This window comes from Ciona intestinalis, chromosome 5, assembly GCF_000224145.3.
Source record: "Ciona intestinalis chromosome 5, KH, whole genome shotgun sequence".
Classification (NCBI taxonomy): Eukaryota; Metazoa; Chordata; class Ascidiacea; order Phlebobranchia; family Cionidae; genus Ciona; species Ciona intestinalis.
The window spans coordinates 4,474,882-4,501,211 of NC_020170.2; the positions used below are offsets into that span (position 1 = coordinate 4,474,882).

General features: G+C 40.3%; 2 protein-coding genes across 3 annotated transcripts; one reads left to right on the forward strand and one right to left on the reverse strand.

Annotated features, from left to right (window-relative positions):
- LOC100178027 lies at positions 1-21,199 on the forward strand. 2 transcript variants are annotated; one of them, XM_018812056.1, is made up of 18 exons: positions 1-191; positions 5,405-6,742; positions 6,904-7,061; positions 7,862-7,979; positions 8,275-8,353; positions 10,185-10,395; positions 10,803-11,022; positions 11,369-11,516; positions 12,141-12,311; positions 13,444-13,604; positions 14,055-14,289; positions 14,985-15,058; positions 15,182-18,375; positions 18,581-18,834; positions 19,098-19,553; positions 19,758-20,021; positions 20,207-20,429; positions 20,683-21,199. In XM_018812056.1, exons 1-18 carry the CDS (start codon positions 155-157, stop codon positions 20,794-20,796), a joined length of 7,455 nt encoding a protein of 2,484 aa, XP_018667601.1. In that variant the 5' UTR covers positions 1-154; the 3' UTR covers positions 20,797-21,199. The 2 variants fall into 2 exon arrangements, with proteins under 2 accessions (XP_018667601.1, XP_009858785.2); XM_009860483.2 differs by lacking the exon at positions 1-191 and adding an exon at positions 3,653-3,878.
- On the reverse strand, positions 20,942-26,183 carry LOC100175709 (dimethylaniline monooxygenase [N-oxide-forming] 2-like). The gene is made up of 10 exons (XM_002122440.5): positions 25,752-26,183; positions 25,580-25,698; positions 25,059-25,197; positions 24,644-24,829; positions 24,273-24,400; positions 24,065-24,207; positions 23,094-23,308; positions 22,742-22,872; positions 22,313-22,435; positions 20,942-21,867 (listed from the first exon to the last, which is right to left on the reverse strand). The coding sequence occupies exons 1-10, from the start codon at positions 25,864-25,866 to the stop codon at positions 21,649-21,651; spliced, it is 1,518 nt and encodes a 505-aa protein (XP_002122476.1). The 5' UTR covers positions 25,867-26,183; the 3' UTR covers positions 20,942-21,648.
- Positions 26,184-26,330: the final 147 nt, after the last annotated feature.

The window sequence follows — 26,330 nt, forward strand, 5'->3', positions numbered from 1 at the left end:
ATTTAGAAACTTAGGCTCAGTTACTTGAGGATTCTGTACGTATTGAAGAAACTGCGCCTATGGCTTTTTGAGTCTATTGGATAACAATACTTAAATCGGACTTTTGTTAGTTGACTTGGATTTAACGAAAATTGGATTACATCAACATATAAAGATGGAAATACTTACTGTGACAACGAATTCAACAAATGGTAAGGAAATAAAGATATTATAGTTCTGTGGGGTAAGATGAGATACCTTTAGGCTTTAGCGCATAATATCAAAATACACTGATCATGTTTTAAACAATTAATAACGGTCTATGGGAGTCGTGAGCATACGGTTTCATATTTTCATACATGTTCTTTGTTAAATATAAAATGGGACGAAAAAAGGAATGAAAAGATGTCCCATCTTCTCCCACGCTAATATATATATTTACACATACTTAAATCGGTACTGTGTTTGCTATACTATATTGATTGTAAATTGAAGTATATGGCTTATGTAGAAACGAAAACCACATAACTGTTATAATCCGTTCCAGGTGCTGTAATACTTTAATTGATTTTAATCGCAGTCGCTTTCACGTATTTAAAAAAAAATATATGCGAAGTGTTTATTTCATGTTTTTTAGTCAATTTTATTACAAACTTTAAAACTTGGCAGCGCGTCTAATACGTTTTGGTTTAAAAACTAAAACCATTTATAGGGATGTCAAAAGGTATTTTTTCCGAAAAAATAGTTTCGGGTAAAAAATCGAGCTTTGCATATGGACTGCCATGTTTGTATTGAAAATGGTTTAAAAATATCCGTTTTTTTAAACGAGTCTGCTTCGTGATTTAAAAGTCGCCGTAGCCGTTGGACCGTGTCGTTCACTCGTCGACCCATTTCCCCGTCTGGTGAACATGAATTCAGCTTCGCCGCATTTGTGCTCTTTCTCAAAATGCTATAATCCTGTCACCCGTCCATACGATTCAGTACGACACGCCGAAGATCCCACGACTGTAATCGAAAAGCTGCGCAACCGACCGTGAACTCGCGTCCGCGCGGCGATTCCCTTTGAATTTCTATAGTTCTAGACCCTCCACAGCAAATAAAAACGCTGCTTGACGGCGAAGGGCCTCTACTCAAAAGCTCATCGGTCGCAATAAGCCTCAACGAGACAGCACTGTGGGGTGTCTGCCGTTGTGAGTGTTGTTTCTGGGCCATGAACTTGTTCAAAGGTTCTAAAACTGGTTCTTCCTATTGAGTAGTACGACTATTAAAGTCGGTGTTTCGAGTTGATTAAAGGGAACAGGCAATATTGGCAAGAGTGGCTGTTTAATTACTCTGTATTTCAAATACATATTTTACTACACTGCTACACGACTGTTTCTCATTGCAATTCTCGTAAACTTAGAAAAATTGTTTTGCAAATCGAAAAATAATTAACCCACCGCGTTTTACAACGTACCCTACTGTTTGAATGTTTGATTTAAAAGGAATTTTAAAAATGTGTTCTCTGACGCTTTAACGCGTAAACCACGTCCACAGTGATGATATACGTTGAACGGCTAATGTAACTTAACCATTAACTTTCTATCGTCGACTTGTAGTGTGTTTACAAGTTAATGCAACTTTCCAAGCAAAGAAAGGGTAGTACCAGAAAGTAGGACCGACGCAATTGGTGAGCCAGCACATTGTTTATGGGCAGCCGAGCGCAAAGACGGAGCTGACAGATTCTACAAACGTTCTTGTTTTAAAACATCACATGAAAGCTATTGTCAGGAGCAAAAGAGGTCTAGTTCATATACGAGTGCTTTTTAAAAATTGTTTAAAATATATATATATATAAAAGATTTATTTATTTTCGAATGCAGTAAAAAAAAACAACAGATTGATTAAAACAGCGAGGAGAATGGAATTGGCAGCAAAACGACAGACCAAGCTAAAATTAGTTCAGTTTTAAAAGTTGGAAAATATGCTTTGAAATAACGCGTTTGTGTAGTATCCTAATAACTCTCTTATGTGTGGCCGATTATTGGCTGGGAAATCTGAGCAGTTGGGTATAACATTATGTTAGCCCTTATGCGCAACGGGATCCTTTAATTAGCAAACAGATTAGAACTGTGAGGCAATTAGGCCCGTGCCGAAATCTGATGTGATTTGCTCCCTCGCTCTAATCACTTCATTATCTCAGCGGCGTAACTTGTATTACTAGCGCTCAGCAAAGCGCACAGCCATTAGCCTCGCAGCGTATCGTTTCCTTGCTTGGGCTTCCCACACACGAGATTCTCGAGCGCTCGAAGCGATGGCGCACGTAAGTCAAAATGCCCCGAGGGAAGCGCCTTGCACTTTTCGAAAGGTGCGGTTTTGGAGTGAGATACGTGCTAACGTTGCGGCATAGGGGAACTTCTAAGCACCCTGTATTGAGTAATGGGACTTGACAACCTAGTTAAGAATTCAGAGCCAGGCTCCGGTATAATGTTAAGTTAAGGCTTGTTTAGGATTAGCCGACCGTAAAGTGGATCAAGCCACGTTTGTTCAGTTAAAGCTTTGTTGCTGTTTTCGGGATTAAATTTTGCCAAGCGGGTTTGATCGGCAGCCAGGCAGACAAATTCAGTTGCGGTTAACTTGGATTATAGCTTTCAGTCTGTTTTCGGATGAGAATTAGTTTGACAGCTAAGCTGGTCCATTCAACAACCTAGTTGGCTGGTCTAGCAAGATACAGGCTTCATATTTCTGTGTACTTATTTGCTTTGTTAGGTTTAGTCTTTCTTTCATCGTGTTGACTGTAAAGGTATCTATATTGCCGTCACCGAAAACAGACAAGTGATAACGTTGTGTATGTATGCCTCCTATTTTGTGGTCGGTTTCTAAGCGCGCGAGCCACAGCAGAGAAATCAAGGGAAAACGTCTTAATAAGCAAGACGCGTCAAATATACACCAAGACGAGAGTGCGAGTCACTGAATTCTACACGCAGAGAAAAGAACGAAATCCCTTTGTTGACATAGCGTCGCTTAGAGTGCGGTGCTCGATCTCGCGTTTATGAATTCATTCCTTCTTCGAGTCGCGTTTTAAAGTTGTGCCGGCGCGCACAAGTGGTTGGGATAACGACTGCTTTCGTACTGTATAACGACCAGCTTCGTACACTGGCGAACGTCAAAGCAGCAGTGCGTAACGAGCGAGGTTTCGCTTCATGTAAAGTAGTACAGTACCGCGTAGAAAACAGGGCGCATACCGAAATCTAGTCCTGCATATTTTACGCCTTTCCGCGACTTGCCTGGACAGGAAATGAGGCTCGTAGCTTAGATTTGTCTGTAGGAAAAACGATAAGAAACGAAATGGAAATGTGGCAGACAGTGACAAGTTAGTTAGATGAAAGGGCGTAGTATTAGCCACATGTGTATGTTTGAGTAGGCGTGCTGTGTTCATGGCTTGAGTTTGTAAGCTTGAGATATATCATCATTAGCACTATATCAGTGTTACACTATATTAGCGAAAATAATATTTAAACAAAAGATGGGGAAATCAAGTTATAGGCTTATCTAGTAGGATTTTGCAGTGTATGTTATGTATTTTATATATTAGCTTTACTTTTACACCAATCTAGTACCAGTAGTTGAGTGCTGTATAATTCATATAAGTTTTCAAACAACTTATAAGCCACCCATCTTTCACCATAGAGCACTTTACCATTTTATGAATAATGTTTTAAATCGTTGTTGTACGTTATGAGTCTTAATACTGGACTTGGGCCAATAGGAAACCATAGCGTTGTAGTCAACTAAAGATCTGGCCATTGAAGAATGCTTTAACCACGATTTAAATTGAATACACCCCCACACAAGGATTACCATGCCGCGTTCTTGGAATTTGCGGCGTCTGCTTCGACTGGATTCGAAATCCAATACCGGTTCGTTCCCTCTTAAACGTTAATAGTACCAGGCTGTTTTGTAACTGTATTGAGAGAGTACTGGCTGTTTATTTACTACACAAGAACTGTTTATCGTTCACTTAGGCCGTTTCGACTCGGCGTTTAATTATTTGAGATGTATAATTTCCTCAGGAAACAGCCAAATCTTGCCTGTTTCCCGTTCGTCAAGTGCCTAGCCTTACGCCTCCATTTAATGTTAATTTAACCTCTGTTCGATTAAGCGGAAACGGTTTGTTCGTGTTTTAAATCTCACCTGTGTCCGTGACCGCCATTAAAGTTTAATTCGGAACGTGTTAAGTCGTTGGACACGTTTTAAACAATGAGTAATAAATGACCTTAAACACAAGCACGGTTAAACTTGTTCACGAGTTTATTTTTCATGGCTGTTTATTGGTAAGATAAATCATTACATTCTAAGTACACAGAGTAAATTTTAAATGTCTCTTGAGGTATGTACTGTTATATGATGGTGTATTAATTTAACTAAGATATAGTAAATTAGATACTGAGTTATATCTCGGTGAGATATGGTAAATTAGAAAAACATGGCATTTAGTACCATAATAGTGTGTGTAGTTATTTAAAAAGAGTTACCGGTGAATAGTGAATAGCGTAGTATACGCTTATGTACAAAACACGATTCAATATAGTTGAACCTAAATGTCTTGTAATGACAGCTACTGTTGCACACCATACAAACACGTGACAAATCATGTGCAGAGCTTTATAAGCCCCGTGTTTGGAATGTTATTGTATACGTAGTTAAGATGCTGTTTCGGTGTAAGTAAACAAACTTCATGTTATAACATAGCGTCCCCTAGAGCGTCGACATAACTCGCTGTTGGATAAACAAGTAACATACGTCAATACCTCCATGCAAACATTTCGAATGCTTAATAAACTCAAAAGCCAATAAATATGGGATCAAATCTTAAACATTTCTCCATAACCGACTACTGTGATCTGTTACTTGCCTCGCCTTATTTCCGCCTTTGGATGCCACCCGAGCGCGAAAACGTGGCTAGTAAATCGTAAATTTAATGAACCCGCCTCCGCGGTATGCCCATGGGTCAAATTAATAGCGTCCCGTCGTGATTCCCTGACTGTTATTCTATTCGTCACCCGAATTGCGATCGATGCCACGTTTGCGCAGGAAAACGACAGAAGCAAGTGAAGCTAGCAGCGCAATTGACTCTTTGCGAATCGATATTAAGCCTTAGTAGACTGGGACTGGCAAAGAGGCGGCAGGGCACAGACGCTCTTGCTGCCAGATCAATTTAAACGAGTCCGACAGTAACTACGGTGCAAAGTAACGAGCTAATGTCATCGACTTTTAAGCATTAGCTCGTCTAGGGCTGTCTGAGAATGACTTTCTTTTTAATACGATTTGCGCCGTTCGATCGTAAGCGCGTTAAGGCTGAGTCGGTTCAGCCATTGTGTGCTCAGCAGTCGCAAAGGTTTAGTTCTTCTGTGTAACACGGTGGCTAAGTTTGTTATTTTATCAGGTACAGCCGACGAGAAGACATCGAGTAAGAGCGCTGCGAACAAAAGCAGTTCTGGCGGAAAACAGAAAAGAAAGGCACCGCCCAAGCCGACGGAGTTACCACCCAAACCGAACTCAAAAAACTCGCCGCAAAAGTACAGAAGCGTTGCTAGCACCAGCAGCAGCAGTTGGTCGAGCAGCAGCGCGACCGGTTACAGTCCCAGCAGCGTCAGTACCTTGTCGCTACCGGATTCGAATCTTTCCTCACCCGCTTCTAAAGGCCTACAAGTGAGTTCTGTATCTCTGAGGTCGGGTGTACAGCAGGACGACCTAACCCGAGACAAGACCCCTGCTCAAACTGACTCGAGTGCTCTCAGTAACCACACGAAAGTCCTCAACGCCGAGCACGAGGATTCGGTAATCAGGGAGTCTCAAACCCCTCAAACATCAAGTCTGGCGCTCGATCATTTAACCAATGGTTCAATTTCAAACGTTTCCGACCAAGTTTTCGCGAAACGAACACGACTTGAAACGGAAAACCCTAATTTTGACACCGAGGAGCCGAAATCTGGACGTACGAGCGTCTCTAACCTAAGTGGATACGTTGAGAGTGCTATACTTTCACCAGCCACCACCAACCTACTGTCCTCCAGCCCTGGGAAGTTAGACCCGCTTCAAGTTCCCCGCTTACAGTCCTTTGAATCGTCGTCTACTCTTGACAAGGAAAGTGTTTCTTCCCCAAGCGCTACAGATTCCGTCTCTGCGGTCCGCTTAGACTACGTGAGCCTCGATTACGTGCGCTCTGCGGCTGCGGAACGGCGCAACCGTCGAAAAGAAGACGATGAGAGTACGGTGAGAAGCACAAGCAGTCTAAGCAGCAGCTTTATATCTTCTATAGACAGTGAGGACGGCAGCACTATAGGCAGTGACGTGGTGGAAAACCTCTATAATAAAATAACCGAAGCAACAGCTCGCCATTCTGCGAAAAATCCCTCATTCCGTACCGTTTCAGAGAGCGGCACAGGTGACATTGAAAGAGACTTGTTTCCTCTAATTTTTCCAGGCCGCTTACGGGAAAACAAAAGCGAGGATAAATTACACCCAAAAGCAACACACGTTGATTTAATACGTCCTCCTAGCAAACCAGACTCATTGCAGCAGCTAAACGACAATAACAGCAACAACACATTATCGTGTGATACCCGTAAGGAGGACACCAGCTCTAACGACGTATCCCATACCAGCAACAAGGAGCTACCCAATAATAACCCTGGATTTACGAAATGTGATAAATGTTTCGGTATAATTGAAGACAGCAATTTGGATAGCCCTGCCATGAACAGAGCAAAGGATTTTTTCGGTAAGTTTTAAACCATGAATCATTTAACTCCGTAATCGTACTTAAAGATGAATCACTTTTCACAATTGTATTTCTGTGCGTAATCGCCAAAAAACGATCTCGGTATTGAATAACACTGTGGTCGTATTTACCAAGACCACACACTCACTGTACCGTTACAGGCCAATGCCTTTGCCATTCCGAAGATTCTGCCGACCAGGTAACCGAACTGGATTACTGCAGTACTAATCTTAAAGAGGTCCCTGCGGAAATTTGGTCGTATTCCGCAACATTAACCAAACTCTTACTGGAATCGAACACAATTACAGAGCTGCCAAAGGTAAGAATTCACTGGACTTGTTTACTTGTATCAATTACCAGCCATGCAATAAGAAAAAAACCTTCAAAACTTCACACAAAGTTACAAACGTAGTAACTCGTAAGCGGGCACGAGGTGTATGAAACAGAACACCCTTGTAACTTTGTTATAACTTATAATGACTGTCATGGCCTGCCACACGTGGATAAAACAAGTTTCATTCATTCACACTTCCCATATTTTGTCTGTCTTTGGTTTAGTAACCCGGAATTTCTCTTGAACTTAGAGGAGAGCAATGTTATAAATAAGCGAAAAGAAAACAAATAAAACCTGAAAATTGCTACCACAGCGTCGGCAGTAATAAATCTATTAAAAAATTCTCAGACACCCGCCTGCAAACCAGTCTGCCTAGTGCCTGCAATAACAAACGCTTTATTATTACTTTTGTGTTTTATATTAACATAATTTTAGTCCTTGAAATTGTACATATTTTTATTATCTGTTAAAGGTATTTGAAATACTTGCTGTTTTTACATTGTTAATGTTCGTACACATACGCAGACATATGTAAAACGCTTATAGCGTCATAGCACATGTAGTTTAACAAACTGTATGTTTTCAAAACTAAGACAGGAAACGTTCTTATATATCTCAACAATTTTACAATAGCAATAATAATTTTATTTGTTACTTCTACTACGGTAGCGAAGAATTAGAAATATTTGAAACAAAAATACAGGATATAGCGACAAAATAGCAGTTGTTGTGTAAAAGATTTTTCATTTTTTGACTTGTCTAATTCAAGCTGCGTTTTCCCACAGGAGTTATTCACTTGCCAGAACTTGCGCTACTTATCAGTGAGCGACAACGACATTAGTGTTCTACCCGCTTCACTTGCAAGCTTGGTGAATCTTAACCACTTGGACATAAGCAAGAATGGTAAGTAGCGTTCGTCCCCTTATCTACATAAGTGGCCAGTTTAAAGACACCGCCGATTTGAGCTGCCGTGTTGGTATTATCTACGACACACAGGTCTAAGCAGCCATTGCTAAATTGGCAGTAGATAGTAAGTGTGCAGAAGACGGGAGACCTTTAGCACATATTATCCAAATATTCTGATCGTACCTTAAACAATTAACAACGGTCTATACGAGTCACATCCGTTTGCAAATGTCATTCTTTATAACCTTTTTTTGCAATAAATCAAACTAATTTCTCCAGTTTTATTTTCTAGTAATTGAAGACGTTCCAGAATGTATACGATGCTGCAAAAACCTGCATGTGTTAGACGCCAGTGTTAACCCAGTGGAACGGTAAGTTGCTATTATGAAAACGTTATCAAACACTGAACATACTACAGTGGAATAGTTTATATTTTTTCTCCTACAATTTGGTAGTAAACAAAGAACATTTATAGAATTTAACAACTGTAGCCTCGCAGCTCATTCAAAGCGCTGTGAATTGTTCAAAACACCTTCAGGAAATGTGGGATTTTAGTGCTAACCGTGTTCCATTTTACCCCGCAGTACTATATGGGTTTAAAGATAATATCATACTGCACTAACCCTCCAAAGAAAATTTTAGTCTAGCTGCTTTCGAAATTCAATTGAGTAAGTCCTGCTCAAAAGTTAAAAGGGTTGAAAAAAGTGAACTATGTAGTTATTCTTACTTTGATAACGAAAGAGTCACATTTTCTAATCTTGTAGTTTTAGTACAAACAGTCACAAGACATCCATTTCTAACCTCGTATTTTCAGTTTCAATTTATATTTTTAAACAAGTCAACTTGGCAGTTAGCTTGTTAAGCGTAGTTAGTGGTGTATGAAATGACAGGGCGAGGTAACTGTACCTTATAATGGTGCCACCCTTGGTATACACATAATAACCCATATCAAACATATACATCAATATACTGTTTGCTCGCTATATTTATACGTGTGTCGTCATAAGCCTCTACACGCTTATACAACATGTTATTTAATATGCAACATAATACAGACTAAAGTGTCAATCAAGTGTGGACTATGACCGTATTTGCGCCCTAAATCCGCTTACAGATATTAAAGCGCTGTCTTTTTAATATCGACGCCGCTGTATGACACACACAGTCTTAAGGACGTGATTTAAATTCACTCAAGGGTACCTCATACCTGTCATTGCCATTTCGGTTTTATAAGTTGACTTTTGTCTTTCCACATACGAAACTAAATGAATGCCTTAATCGATCGCCTTTTTCTTGACTAAAACCATTGCGTACAGTTATTTAACGTATAGTAATGTGGGGAAAGATGGGATATCTCTAACATTTAATATTGAAAATTCCTGATCGTGTTTTAAATTTTTATCAACACTGTATTGGAGTTGTGACGATACGGTTTTATAATTGTTTGAATGTACTTTGTTTACAACTACATGGAACGAGAAAATAAAATGAAAAGGTGTCCCATATTCCCCCACCCGCCTCCCTGCTATATGTCTAGCAGTCCATGCACAAAACTAAATAAACGTTTCAATCGGTCGCTTTATTCCTTGACTAAAACATCTCGTACAGTTATTTAACAAACAGTTTATACACCAACAAAATTCCGAATTTCCTATATTCTGGTAAAACATAGACATCGTTTGTCGTTACAAACGCATGCATTATTTAGGGTTTCATTCGGACAGTGTCTTACTGCAGATCGAATTTATGTCGATCTAAATAAGCAACGGCCGTTTCTTATATATTACATTACATCTGCGGTCTCGTTTACCACTGTACTTAATTCAAATTTCGATTAAATGTAACAGTTAAAATACACTTGAAATATTTGTGCATCCAGCTCAAAGTCGAAGTAATGTTTTTTATAAAAAAAAATGGTTTTAGACTCTAAAATAAATTATTTAAGCACATGTATTGATTACACTATAGTTATTATTTATAATTGTTTTAAAAGTTCTTACTTATAAGCTAGAAACAAATCTTCTAGCAATAACATCTCGTTTTTGCTACCCGACATCATGTAAAATACAGTATTTTTTGTCTCATCTGCTATAAAAAACGTCCCAGCGTTTCGTCTGCCATTTGGCAAGACTTCATCATGGTATTACTTATTTTTATAATTGGACTAGAAGTAAAATTCAATCAAACCGAATTGCTTCACAGGTTGTCAGAAGGCTTCACGCAGCTCATGAGTCTCCGTGAACTCTACATGAACGATTGCTTCTTTGACTTTCTGCCCGCTAATTTCGGCCGCATGTCGCAACTCCGGGTACTAGAGCTACGGGACAACCAGCTTCAAATACTTCCAAAGTCAATGCGACGACTGACTTTGCTTTCACGGCTCGATCTTGGTGGAAATGTTTTCCAGGAATGGGTGAGTTTTATTCTTACACGGTGTTATTTTTTCATGATCGCCTCTTAACCTGGACCCAGTGGCAAAGTGGTTAGCGCATGCCTGCAGTTACGGGTTCGAGGCTTGACGTTGCTACCATTGTGGGCTTGTGTGCACTCGGGAAAGACTTACTTGTTAACTTCTCCAAACCAGTTCAAATTGCCAACATACATTACACAAAAAGTTAATAAATCCCTTCCCGCAACAAATCAATTATTCACAACGTTCATACGTGGTAACTCTAAGGCTGACACGAGGTGTATGAAACATAACACCCGTATTATAACGACTGGCTTTGTCCCGCCACGCAAGAGACAAAAAGATACACCGATTCATTTTTCTTACCTTGCCACCTATTCTTTACCTTTTTTATTCATTTTTCAATGCAGCCAGACGTTATATGCGAGTTGACGAACTTAACCGAGCTATGGTTGGATTGTAACGAACTGAACAGAGTCCCCACTTCCATCGGCGACCTCACCAAACTCACATACCTCGATCTTAGTCGGAACTTTCTTGAATCCATTCCCAGCCAGATTGGCAACCTAGAATGCTTGAAAGATCTTTTGCTTTCTGAGAATAGCTTGGGTTATTTACCCGACACGATCGGTAAGTCAGTTTGAAACGACAACAGTTTTATGTTATTTCATTAACCAGTGCCATGATATAGTAGGGCGGAGTAACATGGTAAATATTTTCATTCTCCCTTCACGTTCTTTTGGTAATATATGGGAGATCATGTACTAAAGATATTCCATCTTACCCTTCCCAACAACATGCTGTTTTTCGGGGAATCTCGATCGGAATTCATAAAAAAAAATCCTTTCGAATTGTACATGGGTTACTCCATATAACCGAATACTTTTTTGGAGCAAATTTGTAAATATATACTTTATAATATACTGAGTACAAAAAAAATGTATTTTCCCTTTAACACCACACCGTTACACCACAGGCTTTCTTCGGCAATTGAACATTCTTAACCTTGAAATGAACCAGCTCACCACACTACCCGAAAGCATGGGAAAGCTTACAATGTTAGAGGAACTGGATATAACACATAACAAGTTGGACATCCTACCCACGTCCATTGGAAATCTGAGGTATGCCAAATTTGCGACCATTTTGGTTTGTATAAGTATTTTTTTATATATATAGTACTGTGGGACAAGATGAGTACCGTTATAACATAATTTCTTGATTGTTTTTAACAATTAACAGCGCTATTTTTAAATACGCTTGTATCATTTTGTAAATATTGTGTTTTACTACAAAAAATAGGTTGATAAAAGTGATTGAAACATGTACCATCTTACCCCAACCTACTATTTGCACAAAGAGTTTTGTTTTACTACGTTGCTTTACATTCTAATCAATCCTAAAGACAGTAAATCGATTTTTAACGAATCGAAAATCGAAATAAATAATCCTCTGTCTTTCCCCATAAGAGAAAACGGACAATGACCATTCAGTTTGTAATGCGAAGTTATTTTGTGGCCTTTAAACATCATTTCATTGTCCAAATTATTACTTATAAATGTTATATTTTGTTGAAAAAAACGAATATGAAATATGAGATATTTTGTGCTGACAGTATCCACTATCCATCTTACCCCACAATACTTCATAATCTAGATCAACAGTGAGCACAACATGCCGTGTTACACGCGCCCAAACATGCATGGAAATTCTATCAAAAATTAATCACCCCTTCAATTACTTTATAGATCGTTAAAAACTTTATTATTGGACGACAACAACATATACGAGGTACCAGCCGAACTTGGTTCATGCACACAACTCAATATATTACAGTTGAGTAGAAACAACATCGAACAGTTGCCAGATTCACTCGGTGACTTGGTCAACCTATGCGTGTTGAACCTGTGTCAAAATAGGTGAGTCAGTTGTATAGTACATTATCTACATTACAAAAATTAAAAAAAAACTTTACTACCAAATGGGACGATAAAAGAGAATAAAAACAGCGTCTATTTTACGCTAACCTGCTGTACTTAAACTGCATAGAAGCTTCAGTATTGTATGTTATTGTTTTTATTGCTCCTACGTTCGTTACTTGTATTGACTATCGATTATCCTTTACGGAAAATTAGTTGTATTTTTCGTATTTTGTCATGTTATTTTCTCGCCTATTTTTGGTTTTCCGGTGGCCTATAATTGAAGATCTGTTGTTTTCGTCTTCGATTTTCATTTGCACATCGGTGGGGCAATTATAGAATCGACCGCACGTACGCTTAATTGAAGAGATTCTATTTCGATCGTAGAGAATTGACTACTTTTGTCTTTGTTCCACGAAACTTAATCCCTTTCTTCCCTCCACCCGCATTTTTTAGTATTTTTGAAAAAAAAAAACAAATAAATTTAGAAAACAAATAGTTAAAAGTAACGAAAAAATTAAAACGTATACATGTCGAAAATTCGTTGCTTCGCTTTTAGTTCAAAACAGACCCGCAATATTTCTCACGAAACTTCATTTAAAAGTCACCCACAAATTATGGTTTACGCAACCAAGAATATACTGTGAATAGCCTACATACGTGTTTAGCTCTCAGCTCAAAACAAAACCGCAGAAAATCCAATTGGGACTTCGCGCCTGTAGTTCAAACCATTACCTGTGTATTGGTTGCCAGACTTTCGTTTTCCGGTTTTATTTTCGCTCATTGTTGAAGCGGAACATTTGTGTATACCATCAATTGTCAGTTTCCATTTCACCGATTTTTGACTTTTTTTCTGATTTTGTTTGAATGAATCGTTTACCGATTTTTGGCTGAAGTTTCCTTTACCGAGGGGACCCAAAGTATTCTGTTAAAATTAAAACGATAGCTGTAATATTCGCAAATGCCGTGCAACGACAGTTCTTATTATACATGTGTTCTGTTGCACAAACCCGCTTACAAGTTTCTACATAATGTAACTCTGTAGGGGATAATTTTTTTGGCTTTTTAAAATGTATGGCTAACAATTTAAACAACCTAAAAGCCAAACCATACACATCCAAATATATTACAGGCTCCCGTATCTCCCAATTACGATGATCAAACTAACGAAGCTTCACGCTCTATGGGTAAGCTCTAACCAATCGAAACCTAACGTTCCCCTCCACGCTGAACTATGCCCTGATAATGGACGGCGGATTCTTACCAACGTCCTATTCCCACAGCAAGATAAAGGTAAGCTACTGATCTACAAAAGTTGCTGTTTTTTAAAAACAGATCTAAAATAATCTGAAATAATTTTAACAAAAAAATCATGAAAATCGGCTAAAGTTAGATTCCGCATCCTGTGTTTTGTGTGAGTGAATAAATGTAGGTAACTTGATTCGAGGCAACGACAGTCGTGGTAAATGAATTAATTGATGTAATTGATTTCCTAAAAACGACAGTTATACCAGTGCTCTGCTTCTTACACTTATGTCCGCTTAAGAATCCAAAAAATCACCATCACTCGTTAATTCCTTGCAACGTTCATTTGAATGAAAGTAACTTGCTTTATTCTTGTGTGGCTAGAAAACGACGGTCGTTAAAACACGTGTGTTCTGTTTCATACACCCCGTGCCAGTTTACGAGTTACCATGTATGTTACTTTGTGGTTAATGATTTACTTTATACATATTACTCTAGAAACGAGTCGGGCGAAGACGATTCTCTTTGACGAGAGCGGTGAAGGTTACGCAAATGACGCAGCTGATGACGACGACCTTGAGGCTTACGCACGACGTGAACGTGGCAACACACACGTGGTATTTAACATGGACGCAATCACGTATAGCACCGATGTCCGGATGCTAGAAGACGAGGTGGAAGAAATGGAAGAGCAAAAAGACGAGGAACAGATTGAAAATAAAGAACGGAGCAGGTATGGGTGTCAATTATTGGCGTGTGTGTGGGCGTGCTTACGGAAACTTATTCCCTTTTCTAAAACCCCGTATTTTATAGGATTATTTTATATTTTTAAAATTGTTTTGCAGGGCAACGATAGTTGTTATAATATTATACGGGTGTTCTGTTTCACTTACCTCTTGCCCGTTTACGAGTAACTTCGCGTGTAACTTTGTGGGTCATTTTATTTATTTTTTTACTTCTCACACTTATAGCTATAACTAGATCATTAATGTTGCGATAAACAGTTTTTTTTTTTTATTAAAAGTCGGTGACAGATTCGTGCGTATAAACCGTCCGTCTATTCGTCATTGAATTCCACAACACCGCGTCATAAACCATTGACGTAATAGTGACTATAATCTATTATTCTCAGCTGTAACATCACTATATTAGCTTCACAGAAAGCTAATATGTATTATTTACCAAAATTGTGGCCTGCTTTTAAATCTGGGCAATTTTTGCCCATTTGTGGGTGCCCACATACCGGTAGTAACTTAGAACAACTATATTTAGTATTTACTTTATGTGCTAAAGAAATCTTCTTTGCAATCGTTTATTTTCTGATCTTAAAATACCGACGAAAATACATTTGCTGGAAGTTTATTTCGCACTTATAGCACATCTGTAAACTGACAATGTACATCATAATATATATATATTGTTATACAGAGCTGTGGACCTGGTTATAAAGTATGGTGACATGCAGAAGAACGAAGAAACGGATAACGAACTCTCAACCACAAGTAAATAGATAACTTTGTTTTTTAAAACCAGTTCATTTTTTCATGTGTGTTTTAAAACCAGGATGTTGTTTTTTTTTATGTTTAACCAATTTTTTTAATTTTAAAACGAAATAATTGTTTCAGATGAGAGCATGGAAGTAGACGACCCTTTTTCAGTCCTCATTCCATCTGGTCATTCACACACCAACCTATCTGTGGTCCCGGATGGTAAAGACCGATTTCCGGAGTTTGGGGACACGAGGCCCATGCTGAAGACTGCTAACATCCTTCGTGTGACCACTGACAAGTCCGGAGGACCCGGGAAGAGCTTCCTGGAGTCCGAGAGCGATCCCCAGCTCTCTCACTCAGATCAGGACAGCGAGTTCTCCAGTACTCCATCTTCAGTTGTCCTCCGGGAAGAGGCAGGGAACATGAGGCTCACTACAAAGAAGATCACTGAACTTCTCACCTCTGATGCAGGGAAGTTAGACGTTCAGTCTTCCCAATCCATCCGGACCTGGACCTCCCACTCCAACCTCCCGTTGGTGACGGATCCTCCGGAACAGTTTGTCGACAGCAAGTCAACAACATCATCCCGCCTTCCTCTTCCCTCCCGACTCCTTAAAAAAGGTGGATCAACCTCTTCCTCCATGACAACCTTGGACTCCACATCCACGGTCGGAGGACCCACTCAAGATGATCGCAACATCCACATACACAGTCCTGTGAAGATCGAACCCACTATAAATACAGAGTCAAATACCGATCACAGCAAAGACGTTGACCCGTCAGAAAACGCCTTCACAAGCGCCCGGAATCTTTTAAATCGACTGGAACAGCTTGCCAAGCGTAACCACGCCGTGTCACAAAACGAACCAAGCCCGGCTGCGCTAATGCAATTACATGCGGACCGTACGCAGGAATTACACGCAACGACGACCGCAGTTGCTTCTGAGCTCGACCGAGCGCACAAGGCGGAACCTGAGCCGCAGAGCGCAGCAACAGACACAGCAGTTAGTGTACCGGACGTCCAAACCAACTTGGTCAGTTTTAGCAGTATCCCGTATATGGATAGCGAAGGCGAGTCTGATGTTTTAAAACCCATGGAAAACCAGGATACTACACAGACTATAGAAGAGATCACACAGCATAACAGGGATCTTTCTATTAACGGTCTAACAGACGCCGGACTTCGACGTAGGAAAGATTTAGAAAACCTACCTGTTTCTGAGATTTCAAAACTGGAAACAAACGACCAAAGTCCTGTCGAGAATGAAACTTACACTCTATCTCCTGCCTTTGCCGTGGAAGGAAAGTCTTCTTCTGTTACTTCTGGCGAGACCACCACAGACCACGATTCAGGTGTTGGAAACGACGTAGAGAGCCAAGAGTCGATCCCTGATGTACAAGACGACCATCTTGATTTTGGGAATAACTTACAGACCTCTAAAACTACGCGCGCCGAATCGACTACTGTAAAGACGATAAAACTTGCCGAATCGACCGCTGTGAGGCGAAACAACCGAGGATGGTTAGCGCTGGTAAGGACTGATAACCCTACGAACACCACTGCACCCGCAGAGCACGATTTCAGCGCTAAAAGCCCTCGTGAGCTGCCAGAACCTGTGTCCATACAGCCATTCTTCCCACCCCATACTAAACCTTTGGTCGCGCCAACCACTGTTACTTACAGCAACGAATACAACGCGCGACAAAACGACGATTCTAAAAACAAAGTTTCAGACAACATTAAAAAATTTGAAAAATTCTTTGAGTCCGGTTTTCCTGTCCCTGCTAGACCCGTACCTCCAGAACCAGCCCCGAAAAACAATCGTCAGATAAAAAGTGGTTCTTTATCGTCGTTATCCCAACCAAGCTCTATTACAACTGTCCATGTTGTCCCATCAGTCCCTGATCACAATTTAAGTCCCCAGTCGTCTCGCCATGATTCTGAATTCCCTTTGTCACCCTCGAAAGAAAGAAGCCCTAAACCCCGCGAAGAGCCTCTAGTCGCTTCGCCAAAAACCCGCCGAAGCTCCGGGCAACGGAAGTCGAAATTCGAGGAGGCGCTAGCAGCAACAAAACATAAACATTTCCGCGATCGCTTAGAGAAAATGATGCAGGACCGTTCGCCTACCCTGAGCTACACCAAACGAGCTTCACAATCTAGCGTGACTTCCTTGGCCAGCATACCACGTATAACGTCCCCTGTACCACGAGCGTTATCCCCACACGGTAAGCAAACACCTTTCGAGCATCTAACTGCAGAAGACACGTTTGCTCCTGAAACCAACCAACAAGAACAGCAAGGAACAAACCGTACTTCAAGGTCTGGTTCAATCCATGCTAGGCTGAAGGAAAAGCTCGTAGTTCCGACGCCGGTTTCCGCGGGCCGACAAGTCGACCCAGTCCCGCAGAGACCACATTCTTCTGCCGGTTCTAATCACTCGCGTTCTCAGAACGCAAATACCTCCAGGCCTAATCTTGGGCGGCGGGGATCGACCCAAAGGAGCTCCGTACGAAGCCAGAGCATCACGGACACGGAGGAAAAAGCAGAAGCGAGTGAGACAGACGGAAAGAAGTCCTTAGAGGAACAATTGGGTCAACTTATCATAGGAGTATCGACCGCTTCACCACCCCCAAGAGACGAGCATGGTTTCGTTCCATACAGATCTACAGGCTCTGCTCAACAACAGTTGTCCATGACCAAAGAGCAAGCCAGGGACCTCCAAGGAAATCTGAACTTTCCTGTTGCAACAACACAAGGTTATCGTAAACCGCCAATGCCAGTTGATTGGCGGCATCAACTGTTGCGGCATATCGAGCGTAAACGTCTGGAGAAGAACGAACTTTGCGCCATACACTCACTGCCTGTACGTGGGAGCATAGAAAATCAGTTTCCGGGCCCAGCGGGCTTAAAAGACCGTGAGATGACGAGAAACTCTGAAGTCCGTCGCTCGTTCGCCCGCGAAGCTCCCCGCGTGAACCAGCGAAAGCCTGAACCTCAGCAAATCATATCAAGGTCCACCACAGCCCCTGAAATCGGGCAGCGCACGGACAGAAAGATGCGGCGCGACAGCTCGTTGCAGGAAAACGTGTTCGTGCGTTCAGTTGCCAACACCCAGCAGTCCAAACAACCAGGCCGCCGTTCTTCAGGTCGTTTCTTACGAACCCGAACTCCGGGCCCAGAAATGGCGGGGTCTATGAAACAAAACGATGTTGCAATCCGGCCAAAAAGCGCTATGGATATTCCGTATAATGCACCTGGCACTTACGCCCCTGTGCTAAGCGGGCATTCTGATTGGAATGTAGCTGCTGTGTCAAAAGAACAAATGCAGGTATTGAAATTTAAAGTTTCAAATTTTATATATATTTAATTTACAAATTATATCTTATTTTATAAATTTATTCATTTTACCCTTTTTCAAATTTTTAAATTTTACCTTATTTTTTCAATACACTTGTTTTATTGTTTTATTCTTAACTTACCCATTTCATCTAAATCTTAAACAATTCTTTATCTTAAACATACCCTATGCGCAGCTGCCGAGCCACAGCACGTTCCAGACAGTAGCACCACCCAGCTACGAAGACCATTTACTACGACGTGCCTATCCTGGTGTAGCCCAGCAACAAAACCACGATTATGTGAACGTTGAATACGTGGATCAAATGAGAGCATCTTCAAGGAGGAAGAAAAAGGAGGAGGGAGAATACTTAGATGATCTGATCCATGATCCACAAGCAGCCTACCCGTTACGTTCCACTGGCTCTCATGAATCGGTGTTGAACGCCAAGTAAGTTATTTCTCTAAATATCTCAAATAAATGAGCCTTTTATAAGTTGTGACCATAAATTACAAAAAAATGAAACATCACCAAAAATAACGGCCTATAAAATTCCGCACGCGGTAACTCGTAGATGGGCACAAGGTGTATGAAACAGAACACCCGTGTTACAACTACCAGCGTTAGCCCGCCTCGCAAGATAAATCAGTTGCATTCATTTCATAATTAAAGTATTTCATTTATATATTTGTAAACAATGTTCAATATTACAGAATGGACAAGATGTACACATACGACGTACCCCCTCCTATACCTTCGAAAATCAGAAGCTCGAACTCTCACGACTCCATCCTGGACAATCCGCACAATCCTAAACAGATGCAACGGTATGTTGAGTCGAGTTACAACACGCAGAACTACGTCTACCTTCCGAGCAGAAACCAGCCATACCCCGAATACGCCCAACATTACCCAAATACATACCGTGCCCCGCCGGCTCCTAAAGACAGGAACTCTCAATACGGAGTTATCCCGGCTCCGACAAAGACCCAGCGTCCTCAGCGGAGCAAAAAACATCCGACATACGTTGTTCCATCGAGGTGGAAGGAGCAGGAGGACCCGATGTACCCTCCGCCCCCTCACGGGTTCCACGATGATTACGCTGAGCATGTACCACCGTTATCGCCTTCCCTGCAAAGAGCTTACAGCGGGGAAAAGGAAGACGAAAGGTGAAAATTGTGTTTTGATTTTAATACAGGTTATGGCACATGTTTACCAAATAAAGCCTTTTTACATTGTCAGTTATATGTTAAAATAAGAAAACGATTCAAAAAACAATCACCAACAAAGTTATGATATAACGACTGTTGCTGCTCCGCCACGCAAGGATTTCTAACTATACCCCACTATAATTTGACCACTCCTTTTTTCAGTGTTGCATCAGCCTTCCGACCTTACCATCAAAACCGACAACCACAACAAAGCAGTAAAGCTAACACCAACCATTACTACCAACCCCCACCTACACACCAGTATGATGACCGTCTTACATACAACCATAGACCGACCATAATAGACCACCATCGATACCACCACCACTTAGAACGGGGGAACCGCACACAGCATAACAGGGCTTTCACCAGACAACAAGAACGCCCGCATTATATGGACGAATATAATGGCGAAAGTGACCCGAGGTGATTTGACCATTTTATTCCATTCTATGTGGGCGAGGTCCTTGTAGAGGGCATAGGATTTAAGCATATTCCCTCAGCACCCTGTTAAACGCTCCGGACTGAACATTTTAAAATTAAATCATGTTTTGCATTTTAAAGATATTTATTTAGTTTTTTTGTAAAATATTTTTATTTACTTTTTTTAGCTTATCCGGTGAAATTGGCCGGCACTGGCATGAGGAGCCTACAGGCGTCGACATAGTAACCGTCACAGTTCGAAAAAATCCAACGTTTGGGTTCCACATCATGGGAGGTATAGATGCAGGTGGTAACCCATACCGTCCCGACGACGATGGTGTATTTATCACATACGTTGCGCCAGGTGGTTCAGCCGACGGCCATGTTCAACCAGGAGATAAACTTTTACTGGTAAGATATATTAACTTATTGTTAAATTGTTTTGGGATAAATGTTTGCTAGCAAGATGTGGATGTGTGGGTAAGATGGGACACCTTTTGTACATAATGTCTAAATTTGATCGTGTTTTAAACAGTTAACAACGGTCTATGTCTATATAGCGACATATATTGCTAAATTAAGCGACCCAAAAAACGTTACATTAATTTTAACATTTATTCTTATCTATTTTAAAATAAAGTTTTACTTTAATTCTATCATTCAGGTCAACGGGTCGGACTTTGTTGGAATCACCCACAAGCGCGCTGTCGACCTCCTGCGCAATGCCGGGCACGTAGCTGTACTGGTAGTGGAGCGGCTGGTCGGTAGACCGGTTTAGGTGCAATCCGCTCCCGCGCCACTTTGGATTTAAAGCGACCAGTTCCATATCGAAACATTCGTCTCATAGGTGCAATCCGACCGTGCGACACAGTTACAGATTTTTACTGACCATCATAAGAGTTCAAGCTGCTTTTTTATTACAATCGGCATCCAGTCATATCGAACGATGTCGATTTGTTATTTAATCCGAACTATGTTCATTATTTTCGTATTTTTATTGCCGCGGATCAAACAGACATTCCTATTGTACAGAAATCGCGAAATATTCTTTTATCCGCTCGCTGACATTTTTAAGTCCGAAATATTTGTTGCTTTTTTAGCCGTTGTCGCCCCGGCTCATGTTCGCAGATTTGAACAGTATTATTTCTCGTTTATTTTAATACATTGTCAAAGTACGATCAGCCGCCGCGTCGGCATTTTTTCAGCAGAAAAGTCATTCTATAAGGATGAAGGTGTTTGTCAGAATGCTTTCATAAGTCGATTTTTATCTGCTTACGAAAAAAGTTTTATTTGTATGCAAAGCAAATATGCGAACTCACACGTACGAATGTGGAATAAGGGGCCACTGGGTTGGAACAACTGCCGTTAAGTGTCTTGCTAGCACAGATTCTTTAGTTGCAAGCAAATGAAACTCTTCAAACAGACCTCTACATACTGTATAAATGTAACACAAAGGACCACCCGGCTGAAACAGTTTTAGTTTAGTGTAGGCTATTATCTAAGAACACATGCGTCCACAATGGCATCGACGACGAGACTTAACCGTGACTTATGAGTCCGAGGCATCAGGCGTGGTGATCACCGTACGGCGGATAAAACACTTATATTTTCTGTGACTGTAAAGGTATTATTATAAATGAAAAAACGCCCATGTCTTCTGCATTGCTTCTAGTGCATACTGTCGGCATTCTGGTTTAGAATTCTTGCCTACTAGTCTATAATGATATGGTAGCAAAGGACCAAAGTAAAAATTAAACGCCAGCCGAGGATCGGTGAAAAGAAGGCGGAGGAATGATGGCAACACCCCGATCTCATTTGCTATTTCTTCCTGGTATTTGAACAAAGGAACCTATAGTAGAATTAAAAGGAAATGAAATTTCCAACTGCTGAGAACACAGTTATGTTTCGTTGTATAGAGATCTGAACCACTATTTGTTTGTACCAGATATAGTAGGGTGGGGGGAGATGGGACAGCTTTAAACACAAAATATCTAGATATCCTGATCGTATTTTAAACAATTAACAGCGGTCTATGAAAGTCATGAGGACATAGTTTCATATTTCTTTGAATGTTCTTTGTTTACTACCAAATGGGACCAGAAAATAGAGCTAAAAAGTGTCCCATCTTCTCACACACTACTGTATATCATTTTCTCTCTACATTGAGCTATAGAAAAAAACAAACTTAACTAGGAAAAAAACAAGTTATATTTATTAGATTTATAAATTTGCACGGCAGCTTATTTTTACCTAATGTGATACAAACCAGTTTGTTTTTTTTAAACGTCACTTACTCTGAATCGGAAACACCCAAGCTGTTTGAACATCGCCTCCCTACGTGTCGTCCATTCTTCCCTCATGTCTTCAACAGATGGAAGCTTATGTTTTCCACTAAGTACTTGGGTGACGTAGCGTGCCTGGTGAAAAGAAACAATAATCCATGATTCTATGTGGTTGAGGTCTTTTTCGAAGACATTGGGTTTGGTCCATTAGTCAGTAATACTCCGTCCTAAAAGGCGTGTTCGTTTACATTTTTATGCATGCAAAATAGGAATGTGGAAAACTGTTTAAGTCGCCCAAAAGAAGCAAAAGAAGGAATAAATCTAACTTATTAATCCTCGCGTGGCAACGAGAAATTGATATACCAATGTTCTGTTTTACACACGTGCTGCCCGCTTACGAGTATGTAACTTTGCGGATGTTAGCATGAAAAATGTTTCTACCTGTAACTCCACTATGACATTAGAAGCACCACCGCCCGATGGCAGGCAAGAGCCCACGAAAGTTAATGTAGAAGGATGCTCAAGATTGAAGGGGAATATCCATTTATGAAGTCGCATGTCTTCTGGGTTGTCTGCAATATAAGTAGTAACATTATAATAGCCACAATGACTAAACGTAACAAAACTTGTTATCTCTTCGGATACAGTTTACGACGGTAAGATTAATTAAAACAACGAAGAAAAGGGAAGTAGCAGCAAAATGATAGTTGGTAAAGACACTCTGCGTGTAAAAAAACGAGTAATTGTGTCGAAAACTGGTTCTATACAGCTTTAATGGAATCTATAGGCTTACTTGAAAGAATATCTTCGGACAGGAATTCAAGTTTCGGTGTAAACCCAGTCGCTATGACAACCGCATCAACTGTTTCCACTCTTCCGTCAACGAATGTCACGTGATCCTCGCCGAAGCTTTTAACTTCGGGTCGAATCTTTACTTGGCCCGAGTAAGTCTTTAAAGTCAGTTCGTCGTTTATGGTAAACGTGGATCTCGTGTCGGTAGGACTGTATCTAGAACACATAACACATAATAGGTTAGAGTAAGTTTTTGTTTATCGTTCTATTTGAAAGTAAACAAAGGATGTTTACAAAATTTTATAAGACTGTAGTCCTGCGGTTCTATAAAAGAGCGTCGAAACACGATCAAGAAATATAGGATACCATGTTCTAATGGGATTCGAATCTAAAACACTGAACTTTCTCTCTTCAACGAGGACACTAAAGATTATATTATTGAAACAACTATCACCGGATGCGCATGTAGGAAACTACGCCTTGGGCTCACGTATATGCAAATCGTTTACTGGTACTTTGTATACATTTCACCATGCGAGTTTTAATTGTAATGTATGCATAGCAGGTTGTGGGAGATGGGACATCGTTTTTTATTCTATTTTCTCGTCTAATTTGGTAGTAAACAAAGAACATTTAAAGAATTTTAAAGCCGTATCCTTACGACTTTCGTAGACCGTTGTTAATTGTTTAAAACACTATCAGGATATTTGAATAATATGTGCTAAAGTTGTCCTATCTTCCCCCACTCGCCACTCTACTATACATACCACAATGCTAACATAATAGGTTGTGTGCTAATACCCGCATTAAAGTTGGGATTCACTATAAAACTAAACAAGGTCGTAAATTACAAAGGCATAAAGCTGAGCAAACACAACTGCACATATTTAGCCCATAGGCATGTAAGTTTTTTGGGTTGCCGCGTTATATATTTTACTGTACCAGTTTGCTTAATCACAAACTTTAACCCACTTTGATTTGATGCCAAGGGTTTTGTGATTAAGTCTCGCTTCGACCAAAGATGTAACGAGTTTTTTGACAATCCACGACGGTAAAAAGCTTCGAACTAATATTGAGAAACGACTAGCAAGCCCAAAAGATAGAGGGTTTCCGTTCTAAAGTGAAACACAAATGCCAGTTTAATGCACATCAGTTCAGTACAATATTACTGCATACATACCGTAAAGACGCGAGGTACCACCCAAAACCCACTTCTAGTGCTTAACAGAACATTGCTGGCAACGCTTGAGCAATTTACTGCAATGTCGCATCCAGAATTCCCGGCACCACAAATCAAAACCGCTTTACCTATATATTGTAACCAATTAAATTATAGCAAAGATATATACAGTATTGTAGGGTAAGATGGCACACCTTTAGCACATAATATCCAAGTATTGTGTTTTAAACAATTGCCAACGCTCTATGGAAGTTGTATAGAAACGGTTTTATAATGTTTTGAATGTTCTTTGTTTATTACCAAAACGTATAAAAAATGAAATGAAAAGGCATTTCTTCCCGACTTTACTATATAACACAACAGTATTCCACCTTTAAATTCTTCTGCCGACTCGTAGTTACCGCTGTGTAAAACTTTTCCTCGAAACCTGTCCTTCAATCCTGAATATTCTGGCCATTTCTGCTTTGTTTTTCCTCCGGATGCGACGATAACTGCATCAAACTCGATTTCTTTTTCATTGCCGTTGATCAAACTTTTACTTCGCACTATCCAGGACCCTGGACAAGATTTTAATTTATTATGGTATATTATTGTTAGAATATATCAACTGGTGTATTTATTGGCAGTCATTTGGATGGAACATATAATGCACGAATATTGTTATTTCTGCTGAAACGCATTTCTGTTTGAATAAGAGAATGGTGGCGCCATTTTAAAAAAACACAAACCTTTTCTTTGGACTTGATTTTCTATATTTCTTAACGAACGATGATGCTTAAGTTTTACCTGTTTGGGAATAACTGAGCGACTTGTGAACCTCTAAAACCGCCACGTCGAACTCGATGTATCGCTTCAGGTCGAACTTATCAGCGTATAGTTCGAAGTAACGCAAATATTGACGCCATTCTTGGTAAGGCGGCCATTCCTGTATTAAAAAAACGAAGTAAAACTTTTATTGCAATATATCGGCGTCGTGTCACAGTGGTTAGATCACCGCCACTAACTCTAGAAGAACACAGGCTCGAGGGACGACTTTGCTACCATTGTGGGTGTAAGTCCTTGGGCTGCAAGAAACTTAACGAAATTGCTTCAACCTGGCGTTCCTGTATGGGTTGTCTAAATTGGTAGCCATACATAAGCGGACACGATGTGTGCTGTGATAGAGAACACCGGGTGTTATAACGACTATCATTTCCCTGCCAGACGAGGATAAATAAGTTACATCCATCCCTTTAAGTATTTAATACGACAGGCAAATCATATTCACGCTTGACCAATATAGCGAGTGCAAACGTAAATCAAAATACCTTCGGCATCGGGAAGTCCGAAAACGCGGATGCTTCTTTCGATAAATTAGTGATTAACGACTCGTACACTTTGGGAGACAACTTCATTCGAATTCTTTCTTTATTGTTCCAAGTACCGCCTGTTTCAAATGGCGTTAAACTTCTATTATGTGACTTTATTTTGTTTATTTACCCAATCCTGAACACAGCTCGTAACATACTGGAACCAATTGATTATCAAGGCAAGATTTTGTAGCTGCTAAGCCTGCAGGACCGGCACCAATAACACAAACTCGTTTAGGCAACATGCTGCAGCATATAAACAAAGAACTTCTAATGCAACCCGGCTTTGCTAATGACGCTGCGATGCGGTAATATTTTGTTTTGGTCTCAATGCTTATGGTGCGGAACTGTTTCTAAGATTTCTATGGTATCCAATTGCTCTGTTGATGGTCTGGTTCTGTTCTATTGTTGCTTGCCCCTTTAGCGGAGACTCATTATGCCATTTTAGGTATAACATGTATCTCACAGAATACAGTAGGCCTGCGTGTAATAAATCCCGACAATCTGAAATTCAGTCTAGTGCCACGAAAACGTAACAAACAAAAATCAAGTCCAACCAACTGTTAAATAAAGAAATATGTTTAGCCTTAATAGCATTGTCAGTCTCTTATTTAAATTAAAGATTATATTTACATGGAAAACAATACGTCGGTCATCATAGGCTACACTGGTACCGGTAGTTGCAAAACACTTTAATCTAAGATGTAAT